This window comes from Ranitomeya imitator, chromosome 4 (genome assembly GCF_032444005.1).
Source record: "Ranitomeya imitator isolate aRanImi1 chromosome 4, aRanImi1.pri, whole genome shotgun sequence".
NCBI classification, from domain to species: Eukaryota; Metazoa; Chordata; class Amphibia; order Anura; family Dendrobatidae; genus Ranitomeya; species Ranitomeya imitator.
The window spans coordinates 364,111,399-364,124,370 of record NC_091285.1 but is presented as its reverse complement, the minus strand read 5'-3'; the positions used below and the strand labels follow the sequence as shown (position 1 = coordinate 364,124,370).

The 12,972-nt window shown below is 43.7% G+C and overlaps 1 protein-coding gene across 2 annotated transcripts in view; it reads right to left on the bottom strand.

The window, feature by feature from the left end:
- PHTF2 (putative homeodomain transcription factor 2) overlaps positions 1-12,972 on the bottom strand; it is a 184,113-nt gene that overhangs the window by 49,226 nt on the left and 121,915 nt on the right. For both annotated transcript variants that reach the window (XM_069765133.1, XM_069765135.1), the window contains one exon: positions 7,177-7,342. In XM_069765133.1, the coding sequence (XP_069621234.1) occupies positions 7,177-7,342 (166 nt within the window). The remainder of the gene's footprint in view (positions 1-7,176; positions 7,343-12,972) is intronic.

Sequence of the window (12,972 nt, the reverse complement as noted above, 5' to 3'; positions counted from 1 at the left end):
TGAAACAATGGCGGTAGCTGGGCTACATTTACAAGTGTAGTGAATATATAAAGAAGAATGAACCATCCCACATCAGACTATCCCCACCTAAATTGAAGACCCTAACAAAAGGACATGGTTGAGGGGCAAAATACAATCTAAAAATAAGTGCATCATCCAACAGGAAAAGATATGAGATAAAAAAATACTGCTAGCGGAATACCCCAAGAGAAATACAGTTAGGTGGAGGAATATTCAGACATTGACAGAATCTTTGTGATTTGGGCTCTGCTTGCCACTAGTTTGGATTTAAAATGAAACCACTGCGATGCAACTGAAGAGTAGACTGTCAGGTTTAATTAAAAGGGTTGAACAAAAAATATCCTGTTAAATCTTCAGAATTTGCAACCATTTTTCTACAAAGCCTCCTCGTTTCAGAGGCTCCAAAGTAATTGGACAAACTGACTTTACCATAAATAAAATGTCAATTTTTAATACTTTGTAGTGAATCCTTTGCAGACAATGACTGTGTGAAGTCTGGAATCCATGTACACCACCTAGCGCTGAGTTTCCTCCTATGTGATGCTTTGCCAGGCCTTTACTGCAGCTTACCGCAATTAGTGCTTGTTTGTGGGTCTTTCTGCCTTAAGTTGTAATAAGCATGTGAAATGTATGCTCAATAAGGTTGAGATCTGGTGACTGACTCGGCCATTGCACAATATTCCACTTCTTTGACAAACTCCTGGGTTACTTTCACAGTATGTTTTGGGTCATTGTACATCTGTACTGTGAAACACCGTCCAATCAGCCTCGCTGCGTTTGGTTGAATAGGAACAGAAAGCATAGAATTCAGACTTTAGAATTCATCGGGCTACTTCTGTCTTCAGGCACTTCATCAATAGACACTAGTGCCACATTGGAAGCCATGCGTCCACCAGGTCTTACACAGAATGTGGTGTCTGGATTATCAAGGTGTTGCAACTGTTCCCCATACTTTCTTTTTCCCATCATTCTGGTACATGCTGATCTTAGTTTCATTTATCCAAAGAATGCTTTTTCAGAACTGGGCTGGCTTCTTTAGAGGTTTTTTTGGCAAAGTCTAATCTGGCCTTTCTTTTTTTCAGGCTGATTATGGCTTGTGGTGAATCCTCTGTATTTTCTATCATGAAGTCTTCTCTTTATGTTACACTTGGAAACTGAAAAACCTAGTTACTGGAGAGTGTTCTTCACTTGGGTGGATGTTGTAAAGGGTTTTTTTCTTCACCATGGAAAGGATTTTGTGATCATCCACCACAGTTATTTTGCTTGGACATCTGGGCCTTTTTGAGTTATCAAGCTCACCTGTGCATTTTTTATTTATTTTTTTAACAATGTACCAAACTATTGATTTGGCCATTTTTTATAATTTGTTTCTATCTGTTGACAGCATGTTGTGGATTCACAGAAAAAGCTTCCAAATGCACATGTCACACCTGTAATCAGCTCCAGACCCTTAAGGCCCCTTCACATTTAGCGACGCTGCAGCGATACCGACAACGATCCGGATCGCTGCAGCGTCGCTGTTTGGTCGCTGGAGAGCTGTCACACAGACCGCTCTCCAGCGACCAACGATGCCGGTAACCAGGGTAAACATCGGGTAACTAAGCGCAGGGCCGCGCTTAGTAACCCGATGTTTACCCTGGTTACCATGCTAAAAGTAAAAAAAACAAACACTAGATACTTACCTATCGCTGTCTGTCCTCCAGCGCTGTGCTCTGCTTCTCTGCTCTCCTCCTGTACTGGCTGGGAGCCGGAAAGCAGAGCGGTGACGTCACCGCTCTGCTTTCCGGCTCACAGACAGTACAGGAGGAGTGAGGAGCACAGCGCTGGAGGACAGACAGCGGTAGGTAAGTATGTAGTGTTTTTTTTTTTTTTACTTTTAGCATGGTAACCAGGGTAAACATCGGGTTACTAAGCGCGGCCCTGCGCTTAGTTACCCAATGTTTACCCTGGTTACCAGTGAAGACATCGCTGGATCGGTGTCACACACGCCGATCCAGCGATGTCTCCAGGGAGTCCAGCGACGAAATAAAGTTCTGGACTTTGTTCAGCGACCAACGATCTCCCAGCAGGGGCCTGATCGTTGGTCGCTGTCACACATAACGATATCGTTGCTACGTCACAAATAGCAACGATATCGTTAACAATATCGTTATGTGTGAAGGTACCTTTAACCTAGACCTTTAATCTGCTTAATTTATGGATTAACAAAGGAATAGCCCATGCAGCCCATTAAGGAGCTTTCAAAATAACTGTCCAATTATCTTCATTCCCTTTAAAAAGAAGCAGCTACATATTAAAAAGAAATATGTAATTCCTAAACCCTTACTTCTATTAGGATGTGAATACCCTCAAATTAAAGCTGAGAGTCTGCACTTTAAGTCCACATTGATGTTATAACTGTTTCTCGAATATGTTTTGGTAAACAGCTAAAATGACAAAACGTGTGTCATTCTCCAAATATTTCTGGACCTAACTGTAGCTTTTTTTTTACTTATTTACAGCATCCAAGATGATCTTTCTCGATTATCTCAACATCAATATACAAAGCTTTGACCGCTTGTCATGGCTGGGTAATTTTTAAGCACTGGTGCTTCAAACCGACCCAATTGTAATAAGAGGGTTGTAAATAACAACTTTTTCTTTGGACATGTGAGAAAGAAAAATAGGAGTGGGGAGCTGACTACCTTTGCTGCACGCTAGAATGCTGCACTGGAAAAAAAGATGGATCTTTCATTTTTTGCTTAGTAAGGAAGAATCAGGGTATGTGTCCACGTGCCGGATTACATCCACATTAGCTGCGGATTGAACGCTGTGTACAGCCGCAGCGTCCAGATGTTACAGCATCGTGGAGGGGATTTTATGAAATCCTGTCTCCACTATGCGTGCGAACATACATCCGGCGGCCCTGCGTTTACGGACATGTGACGCGTCTTTTTAGATCGCAGCATGTCCGTTTACCTTGCGGCAACGCTCCGTCGCCACAAGGTAAATCACAGGGCCCTATCAATGGGGTGCGGAGATTCCGGATGTGTGCAATGAACACATCCGGAATCACCGTGCGTTCAGAAGGGGGCGGCGCTTTGGGCGGAGCGAGTTTTCCGCTCTGTCCAAAGCGCCGTCATTACGGATGGTGGACACATACCCTAAAAGAAAGTAATTTAAAAAGTAAAAAATAAACTATATAACTTGTATAGCTTTTCAGATCTTTATACACACTAAAGGGATTGTCCATATTATGCATATGTGTTGGGGACACGATTCTGTGCCACTTACTAATATAGAAGTATTACTTGACATTCTCAAGCACTTATTCGTACAGCGCTCCTGTCCACAAATGGCTGCTGATGGAGGAGCATGTGACCAGACCTGTCCATCAGACTCCCCAATCTAATAACACTGAGCATGGGAAAGCTGTTTTTTTCATTGGAGATGGCTGGTGGACAGGTCCGGTCACAGGCTGACCATCAGAAGCCATATTGCAGACAGAAGCGCCATGCAACCATGCAACACTAACAAGTGCAGGAAACCACAAATACTTACATATAAGTAAGTCCCCAACAAATGAGTTTAAAAAAAAAAAAAGCTAAAATGGAAAACTCTTTACAAAATATGGCCACCACATGGGGAGATATAATACATATAATATATACGGTATATACATTTTGCATTTTCTATAGCTTCTCTGGTGCACTGTCTATTGCTGGCTGCAGAAAGATCTATCTGAGAATCTGACAGTGACTCGTTCTGATAACTTATTTTACTTCTTTTGAGCTCCTTTCAGCTGTTTTTAACCACAAAATTCAGTTCTCTTCACGACGCAGCCCATTTTCGGTTTTGCGTTTCTGTTTTTTGCTCCCCTTCTTCCAAGAGCCATAATTTTTTCATTTCTCCATCATGTGCCATGTGAGGGCTTGTTTTTGGAGGGACGGGTTGTACTTTTGATAGACACCATTGCTCTTACCATAACGTGTACGTGTTTTTTTTTACCCATTTTCAAAAACTGACCTGCTGTTATGATTCTCCAGGTCATTATGAGTTTGTAATGTACATACCAAACATGTATAGCTTGTTTTTTTTTATTTAAGTGGTGAAAAAAAAAAATCCAAAAGTTTGTTTAAAAGAAAAAAAAATCGTTTTCCGAGACCAGTAGCGTCTCCACTTTTTGTGATCTTGGGTTGGGTGAGTGTCGAGCTGACGTTTTTATTAAAGGGAACCTGTCACCCAGAAAATCGCGGGTGAGGTAAGCCCACCGGCATCAGGGGCTTATCTACAGCATTCTGTAATGCTGTAGATAAGCCCCCCGATGTTACCTGAAAGATGAGAAAAAGACGTTAGATTATACTCACCCAGGGGCGGTCCCGCTGCTGGTCAGGTCGGATGGGTGTCTCTGGTCCGCTGCGGCGCCTCCTATCTTCTTTCCATGACGTCCTCTTCTGATCTTCAGCCATGGCTCCGGCGCAGGCATACTTTGTCTGCCCTGTTGAGGGCAGAGCAAAGTACTGCAGTGCGCAGGCGCCGGGCCTCTCTGACCTTTCCGGCGCCTGCGCCCTCAACAGGGCAGACAAAGTATGCCTGCGCCGGAGCCATGGCTGAAGATCAGAAGAGGACGTAATGGAAAGAAGATGGGAGGCGCCGCAGCGGACCAGAGACGCCCATCCGACCTGACCAGCAGCGGGACCGCCCCTGGGTGAGTATAATCTAACGTCTTTTTCTCCTCTTTCAGGTAACATCGGGGGCTTATCTACAGCATTGCAGAATGCTTTAGATAAGCCCCTGATGCCGGTGGGCTTACTTCACCCGCGATTTTCGGGGTGACAGGTTCCCTTTAATACTATTTTGGTGTGCATACATGATCTTGTTATCGCCAGTTATTACATTTTAATGCAATGATGCAGTGACCAAAAAAAGTCATTCTGGCGTTTGTTTGTTTTTTCTAATTACGTTTACCAATCGGATTAATTCTTTTTATGTATTGAAAGTTCCGGCTATTCTGAACGTGGCGATACCAAATATGTGTATTTTTTTTTCTTTTTTATTGTTTTACTTTGAATGGGGGGTGATTTGAAGTTGGATTTTAATTTTTTTTTTTTTACTTTTTTTAAAACTTTTTTTTCTTACTTTACACTTGCTTCAGTAGTCTTCATGGCAGGCTTGAAGCTGCGATCATCCGATTTCTTGCGCTACACAAAGCAGGGCAAAAGCCCAATCCAGCACTGAACCTCAAGGGTCTGCTGCAGACCCCGGGTTGTCATGCCAACCCATCGGTGACCCACGGTCATGTGACACGGGCGAAGAAGGGCGGGATAAGTGACACGCTTCTGCCGCAATCAAATTAAATGCCACGGTCAGAGATTGAGCCCACATCAAAAGAAGAGACACGACATGCACAGTACGTGTAAGGGGTTAATGTAGTCAGAAATGATAGAGCAGGCTCAGAACGTTTTTAGCGTGCAGATTAGCCCCTATATCTGCAGGTTAATAGCATTTTTTTGATGCGACATGTTCCAATTAACACATTCTGGAGCCAGCAATAGAAGGTAATCAGTGTAATTTTTTCTCATGAAACCCACTTGCAAAAATCGAATGTAGTCAACGTTCAAACATTTACATTAGAAACAAAAATTGCTCGAATCCATTAACATTTCTCAAATCCCATCTAAAAAAAAAAAAAAAAAAAAAGCTTAATGTAGACAGGCGCTTCCTTCACAGAGCTATTTAGTCGGTGTGATATCCAATGCACATGGCTGCCTTATTGACAAGGGGCAGCCTCAGAAATGTGCTGCTTGGAGGAAAATGGTATTATATTATTGCAAAGCATGACAAGGTGGTAATAGCAAAATTGGGAGAATAACCCAATGGTGTGGTGTCTTGGTTTCCTCCCACAATACAAAAACGTGCGGACAGTTATAATAACCAGCTTTGATCTGTACCACATGAGCAATATCAATTGAGGAAACATGATCATCATCATACTGATGGAACGTAATCATGGAATATAGTAATTACAGTAAATCAGTAGGTGACACAAGAGCAAGAAAAGCCAATTAATAATTCATGATAATTACAAATGAATAGCTAATCCTAGCACATGAAGAACACTAGAAGCCAGTGAGGCTCCAGGATGTGTCATGAAACGACAAGTTATTCCAATGCCGGTATGGTTACATTTCGTTCCTCTCAGCAGGATGTGGTTTTAGACAATTCAGGACCTAGCTTAGTTAAAAACCCAATATGTCACTGTCCACGCCTACATTGTGCAGGAGATATGCATGCAGAACTTTACTTGTGTCATACAGGACTCGCTATACTCCAAGGATGCAACCAGGCCAGTTCTATCATTCTGCTGGATGCTGTGCCTCAAATGTAGAAATCCCTGACAAGTGATTGGATGTTACAGGGGACAGTATACGTTACTGATCAATCTGAATTCCTGAATCTTTAGTAATGCCCTCAAGTTATAGTTCAGGAACAACCGATGGGATCAACACTGTTCGGCAGAATGGGGCACTTTTATGTAAGACAAGAGTGGCAGTGCACTTGCTTGACTGCCACTCCATTCATTCTCTATGAGGCTACCAGAAAAAACCAAGTGCACTGACAATCCAGTATAATGGGCATATAAGTGCTCTATTCTGCCGAATGATGCAGGTGCCAGCGGTTGGATCCCCACCCATCTATAAGTAATCACCTATCCAGAAGTCGTTCATGACATTTTCTGTATTTGTTCCATATAAGTTTGAGAGACAGTTCACTATCCCAGCCATACCCTGCTCAATAAAACTGATACTGCGTATTACATCTCATTACTCACATTGGTAAACGGATTTTGCTTTGCATTTCTAGTCAGTTACCACAATGAATTCAGCACACTTATTTGGAAAAAGAAACCATGAACCCACATTTAACCCTTTGAATACCCTAGCCCAGCGTCATTTGGCTTGGCCATTCATAATCAGAAATATATTTTTGACATTTGCATCACATTCACATTTCCAAAAGCTCTACTGCTAGTTTTCACCCACTGATGCTTCCATCCATATAGCATCCAAAGGGTTAAAAGGGACAGGTGCCACACTAAAGTTCATTAGTCATAAAAACACTTCATGCTTGAAGAACGCACACTTTAGGAATGTGCCGAGTATGCCCCCCCTTTACCTTCTTCTTTTTCCACCTATGACTGGAGGCGATTTAACCGTTCGCGTTGATACGATCTGACAATGAACTGTTCCAAGTAACAACATTAGCCATATTGGTCCGATAACTTCAGTAAGTGGGACACAGTGAGGCCCTGGTGATATGGTGAATAATACTACTGAGGCAACTGAAAAACAGAAGCAGAACATATACTAAGTGCTAAAAACATACACGAGATGACAACCCCAACAATTACAGAGAATGTACATTTCACATAAAGATGGAGAGGTCTCACCAAGTGTCATGATGGCCAACAAGGCCGAGAACACCTGGAGAACGGGGAGCTGAAGGCTGTGGGTTGTCATTTTCCCTATATTAGGATATGACTGCTGTGTTTCTTGGTGCTGTATTTTTAAATGTTTTTAATTCTGTTTTTTTGTGTGTGGTATTCAGTTATACTGATCAATAAAGAATTTTGTATTTTTTGATTTTGGTCTGAGGTGCTCCCATTTTTATGGACATGATCTTTTTCCTTCTCTTGGTCTCGGGGGAGCTGAAGGCCCTGCTCATAGTGGTGTCGAAAGCTCCATATTTAGAGAATCCATTAGAAACATCATAGACCCACTAAGGTGCAGCCATAGAGCTCACCCACCAGGGGTTAATAAGCGGCGGCAAACTGTGCCAGCGTGAGGTGTAACTGCAAAACATTGCAGCCATTAACAGGGTAGTCAGAGTATGGTCTCACAGGCGGCAGAGACGCGGACTGGCAGTTCTTCTTAGTGACTGTTAATGGCTGCAAGGTCATTTTAGATCCATCTAGTATGTATCCTGGCAGAATTTGCGGCCAATAAGCAAGATTGAGGTTTAACAGATATATGACCACAACTCAGACAATCCCTTAAAGGGAATCCGTCAGCAGGCTATTTAATCTGAGAGTAGCATAACATAGTACACGAGAGGCCGATTTCAGGGATGTGGCACGTGTGTTGTAGTTCCAATGCAAACAGTGGGTTTTTTTTCAGCAGATTAAAGGGAGCCTGTCACCATGAATGTTACAGACCAGGGGGAGCAAAGCAGATTGATATACAGTTTTGCGAGAAAAGATTTCATCCTCTGCTCTTTATGGAATTTTGAGTCCAATGGGCGGTCCCAATCAGTGACTTACAGCTTTCTCTGTATGCATGCAGCGATAGCGGTCACTGATCTCAATCTTAATGAATGATTAAATCACAGGTTAGACAATCTTTTTCACACAGCTCTATCATTAATCTACTCAACTTCCCCTGCTCTATAACATGGTGCGTCCACAGATTGGGCTGCATTTTCATGGTGACAGGTTCCCTTTAACAGTGTCAGGACTACAGCTCACATGAGCAGCAGTCAGGCTCTTCAATGTAACCCCACCCCCATCACTGAGAAGCAGCTTGCACACAATGCAGTGTACGCTTCTGCCAGTCAGGAGTGTGGATGGGGTTAAACATGGCGTACACCTGGCTCTACTACAACCAGACAAAACAGGTATTCCTATGAAATTACATCAAGCAGCCCAGTAAGTGATACATATCTGGAATAAGGCTCAATTGCCCTATCTTATGCTGCTCTCAGCTTATATAGCAAAAACCTGGTCGACAGATTCTCTGCAAGGACTGATCAGAACTGAGCAGCTTGCAGTGTGTTCTAATAAACGTAAGCTGCAAAAGAGAAAATTGGTAAAAACAATTAGTTTAATGAAACCATCCACATTACAAAATGCTTGCAGCGCACTGAAACAAAACATACAAGGTTTCAGGAACAATCCTGGTGCCCTTAGGTCATGGGTCTCCAATGAGATCTCTTCATTTCTGTATTAATGAGGAGCTAGATTCGGAAATCTTGTGATCATGTGTGAATAAATTATTCTGTGTGTAAAAAATAAAATAATTTTAGTCCTGACACGGTTATCAAAGCGGCTTTTAGAATTGTAACCTCCATAAATATAAATCATATGTGCAAGCTAAAAATACTGTAAGTTGCCATGGAAACAAATATCAGCAAGGGAATGCAAATAAAAGCTACCCGGGCGGGCGCAGGCAAAAAGGTCATCCACACTAGATACTTGACTGCACCAGAAATGATTTCATGTGCTCTCATTTACCGTAGCACAGGTCACCATAGGCCTCGGAATCAATAGTCTGCCGAGCTAACGGAGGAGTTTATTGTCATTGTAACGCCTTTTCAGCTGAATCTGAAGCAGAACGTGTGGGGAAAACCGGAATACAGACATCCAGGTATAAGAGGCTAATAGCCATGACTCCATTCCATTTATTGAATACACTAAAAAAGCCATCAGGAAAAATGAAAAATGGAAAAACAGCAATACAAGGTATTAATGTCAGCTGCATTATCTGTAAGTGTAAGGCCAGGCATGGGATGAAGCCAGCTCACCTGAACCAGTGGGTAAAATAAGGGCTAGTAGAATGTAGGATACCAATCCGGTTCCCCGCTGTTTTGATCCAATTTAATTTGAATATTTTAAATGCAAAAAACAATTGAAGATATGTGCGGATCTGCTGTGCACTAACATGCAGTTGTATGAGGAGATGACGGCATCATGGTGCGGACGTTGTACCATGCACAATGGCGGAATGAGCGCCCCTTAGAGGGCTGAAGAATCGAGTGCCGTATGCCGAGGGGACACCGCATGCCGCTTACCTTTCCTGTGATCCCCATACACATTAGACTAATGATGGCAAAACAAGTGCTACTGTGTATGGAGCGCTTATTGCGCGAAACGGCCGGCGTCCTGTTTCATTTGCCTGCACAATCTGCACTTGTTTACCCGCAATACCTTGTCCATGATTTTATTATGCAATAAAGGACTAAGGTTGTTTTTTCACCAATATTTGGCGTGCTGCTGCTGTTTTTCTTGTTTCTTTGGACTTTTCATGCACTTTCACAGCAAGCACCTCCAGCAAGGTGAAGGTTTCTGGAAGGTGTCCGTGATTCAGAGTTTATTCACCCTTTAACAGCGAGTACTAAGAGCGTTTTTTCTCAGTGCCATTCATATTTTTCTTATTGATTTACTGTGTATGGAGCAATGGCTATAGGCCAAATAATAAGCAGCGATCTAATGTGTAGTCGTCAGAAAAGCCCCTGCTTGGCCATTCCTTCATTCAGGCTCTTGTCCCTTTGCTGTCCTGTATTACAGGCTCAGCTAGATTCCCAGTATATTGGCTGCCACGAGCGAGTGTCATTCAGGGATTTTTCGCTCCTGTGAATGAGCACGTGCAGTGGTGGCAGATTACCCGCATGCGTAGATTGACCCACAGGACTTGAAAAGCTTTCTTTTACCATGCTTTGGAGGTTTGGGGACAGTTGCTGTGGCTAGATCCATGGCAGACTAGCAGGAGCTGAGCACAGGGCAAGCCAGGACAATAGGGAGGCGTAAGCTACAAGCGGTCTGCATCATGAAATGAATGGAGGCAACGTATCTTCAGCATCAATATGAGGTTTTAGATTTTTTTATTGCTTTTATCTCTGAAAACCCCCTTTTTTGACCCTGTATGGGATCTTTCAAGCAGATCTGCCACTAGATTTTATTATAAGAACTGCGCATAATCTTAATTAGACCTGAAGAGGCTGGTGTATTCCTTAGAAAATCTGTAAAAATAACTGCATAATTAAACTGTAATTGGACTCCTAAAATGTTCATTTTAATTTTAAGCAGGGAACCTTTCATAAAGGATTATTTAGTCATTCTGACAAGGTATTTTAAGTTATGTACACCATCCTCATCGTGTTTAAAGGGAACCCATCATCTCAAGTCCTGCAGCTCAAACCACAGACAGCATGAATAAGAGCCTGGCTGCACAATTACAGCCACTTACATGTTTCACTGAAGTGCTCTGTTTCAGATAAAATATAGCTTGAACTCCAGCCGGAGACCATAGCCAGACTAGACACCACCGGCTGGCTCTTTAAATTAATTTTCCAGGTGATTGATCAGTTTTTCCATTGTGTTTACATTAGGAGAGACCTGTCAATCACCTGCAGCAATGCAAGGAGAAGCCAGGTGGGGGCCATGGCCAGGAAGAAGCCAGGTGGGGGCCATGGCCAGGGAGAGGCCAGGTGGGGGCCATGGCCAGGGAGAGGCCAGGTGGGGGCCATGGCCAGGGAGAAGCCAGGTGGGGGCCATGGCCAGGGAGAAGCCAGGTGGGGGCCATGGCCAGGAAGAAGCCAGGTGGGGCCATGGCCAGGAAGAAGCCAGGTGGGGGCCATGGCCAGGGAGAAGCCAGGTGGGGGCCATGGCCAGGGAGAAGCCAGGTGGGGGCCATGGCCAGGGAGAAGCCAGGTGGGGGCCATGGCCAGGGAGAAGCCAGGTGGGGGCCATGGCCAGGGAGAAGCCAGGTGGGGGCCACGGCCAGGGAGAAGCCAGGTGGGGGCCACGGCCAGGGAGAAGCCAGGTGGGGGGAACGGCCAGGGAGAAGCCAGGTGGGGGCCACGGCCAGGGAGAAGCCAGGTGGGGGCCACGGCCAGGGAGAAGCCAGGTGGGGGGAACAGCCAGGGAGAAGCCAGGTGGGGGCCACGGCCAGGGAGAAGCCAGGTGGGGGGGAACGGCCAGGGAGAAGCCAGGTGGGGGCCATGGCCAGGGAGAAGTCAGCAGAAAACCATGACCAGAGAGGAGACTAACCCAGTGCCACCACCAGCTGGGCTCTTCTTATCACCGCTCCAGGCAATTAAATCTGTTTCTCTTTCATGTGTGCATAAAGAGCAACCAGTAAATCACATGTGGCATTGTGGGGAAAAGACAGCTGAGGAGCACAACCAGAAATGAGACTAGGCCAGATCTTCTATATAGTCTATGAAACAAAGTGTTTGAGAGAAATTAATAACTGGCTACAATTGCGAAGCCTAGCTCTGATTGATGTTGCCCACAGCTTGGACAGCATAAACCAGATGACAGATTCCCTTTAAGAGATCTGTTGACAGATCTGCTTTCAATCACTGATGACCCTGGTGCCCAACATACAAGGCACAGCATTGATTGCTGAACTGTAACAAACCCTACCGCCGTATATCCAACAGATTATATAGGGGTAACCCAGCCATTACAAGTCTGCAATTTGCATATTTACGGCCACATTCCAACTAGATGTATCCAGCCTAGCTCAATACAGTTGCATTGAACGACGCCACGCATGTCTAGTTGACATGTGACTGCATATATGCAAATCGCATACTTGCGGTCACGAGCCTGATGCTCCCAGCGCAGACAGAGCTGATTCCTCACAGCGCAGTGACTGCAGACTTCTACCCCAAGGATGGACAGTCCATTTAATCTTTAAGTAAACAATGAAGGATACCATGCAACGACCATACATTTCTTGAAAATAATGATTTGATACACATTAAAGTGCAAAACAAATGTGAATTGCATTTCACTATGCAATGAAAACACTATTTCAAGAATCAGAAAAAAAACCTTTACTGACAAACAAGAAGTTTGTTATGTTTATTATAGCATTGGTCTTGAGTGTTTTATTATCTGGTATAGTGACAATATGTTGACTGTTGTCTAAGTTAAATCTATTCATAAAGTCAGTTTCTTCTTGTGAAGCTTCCATAATGGATGTTTTTTTTCTCTTGTAGGATTGTTTGATTATTTTTTAATACAAAAACTTGTCCATTGGGAGATGTAGATTTCTATCTTGTTACAGTTCTTTTCCCACAAAGCAATATTGTTTCCACTGCCTACACAAAAGCTGTTCAGAGCATAAAAAAGCCAAGCAGTTGTAAAACCAATAACATATGTTTCCTGCGAACCACAAGGGAGAGCTG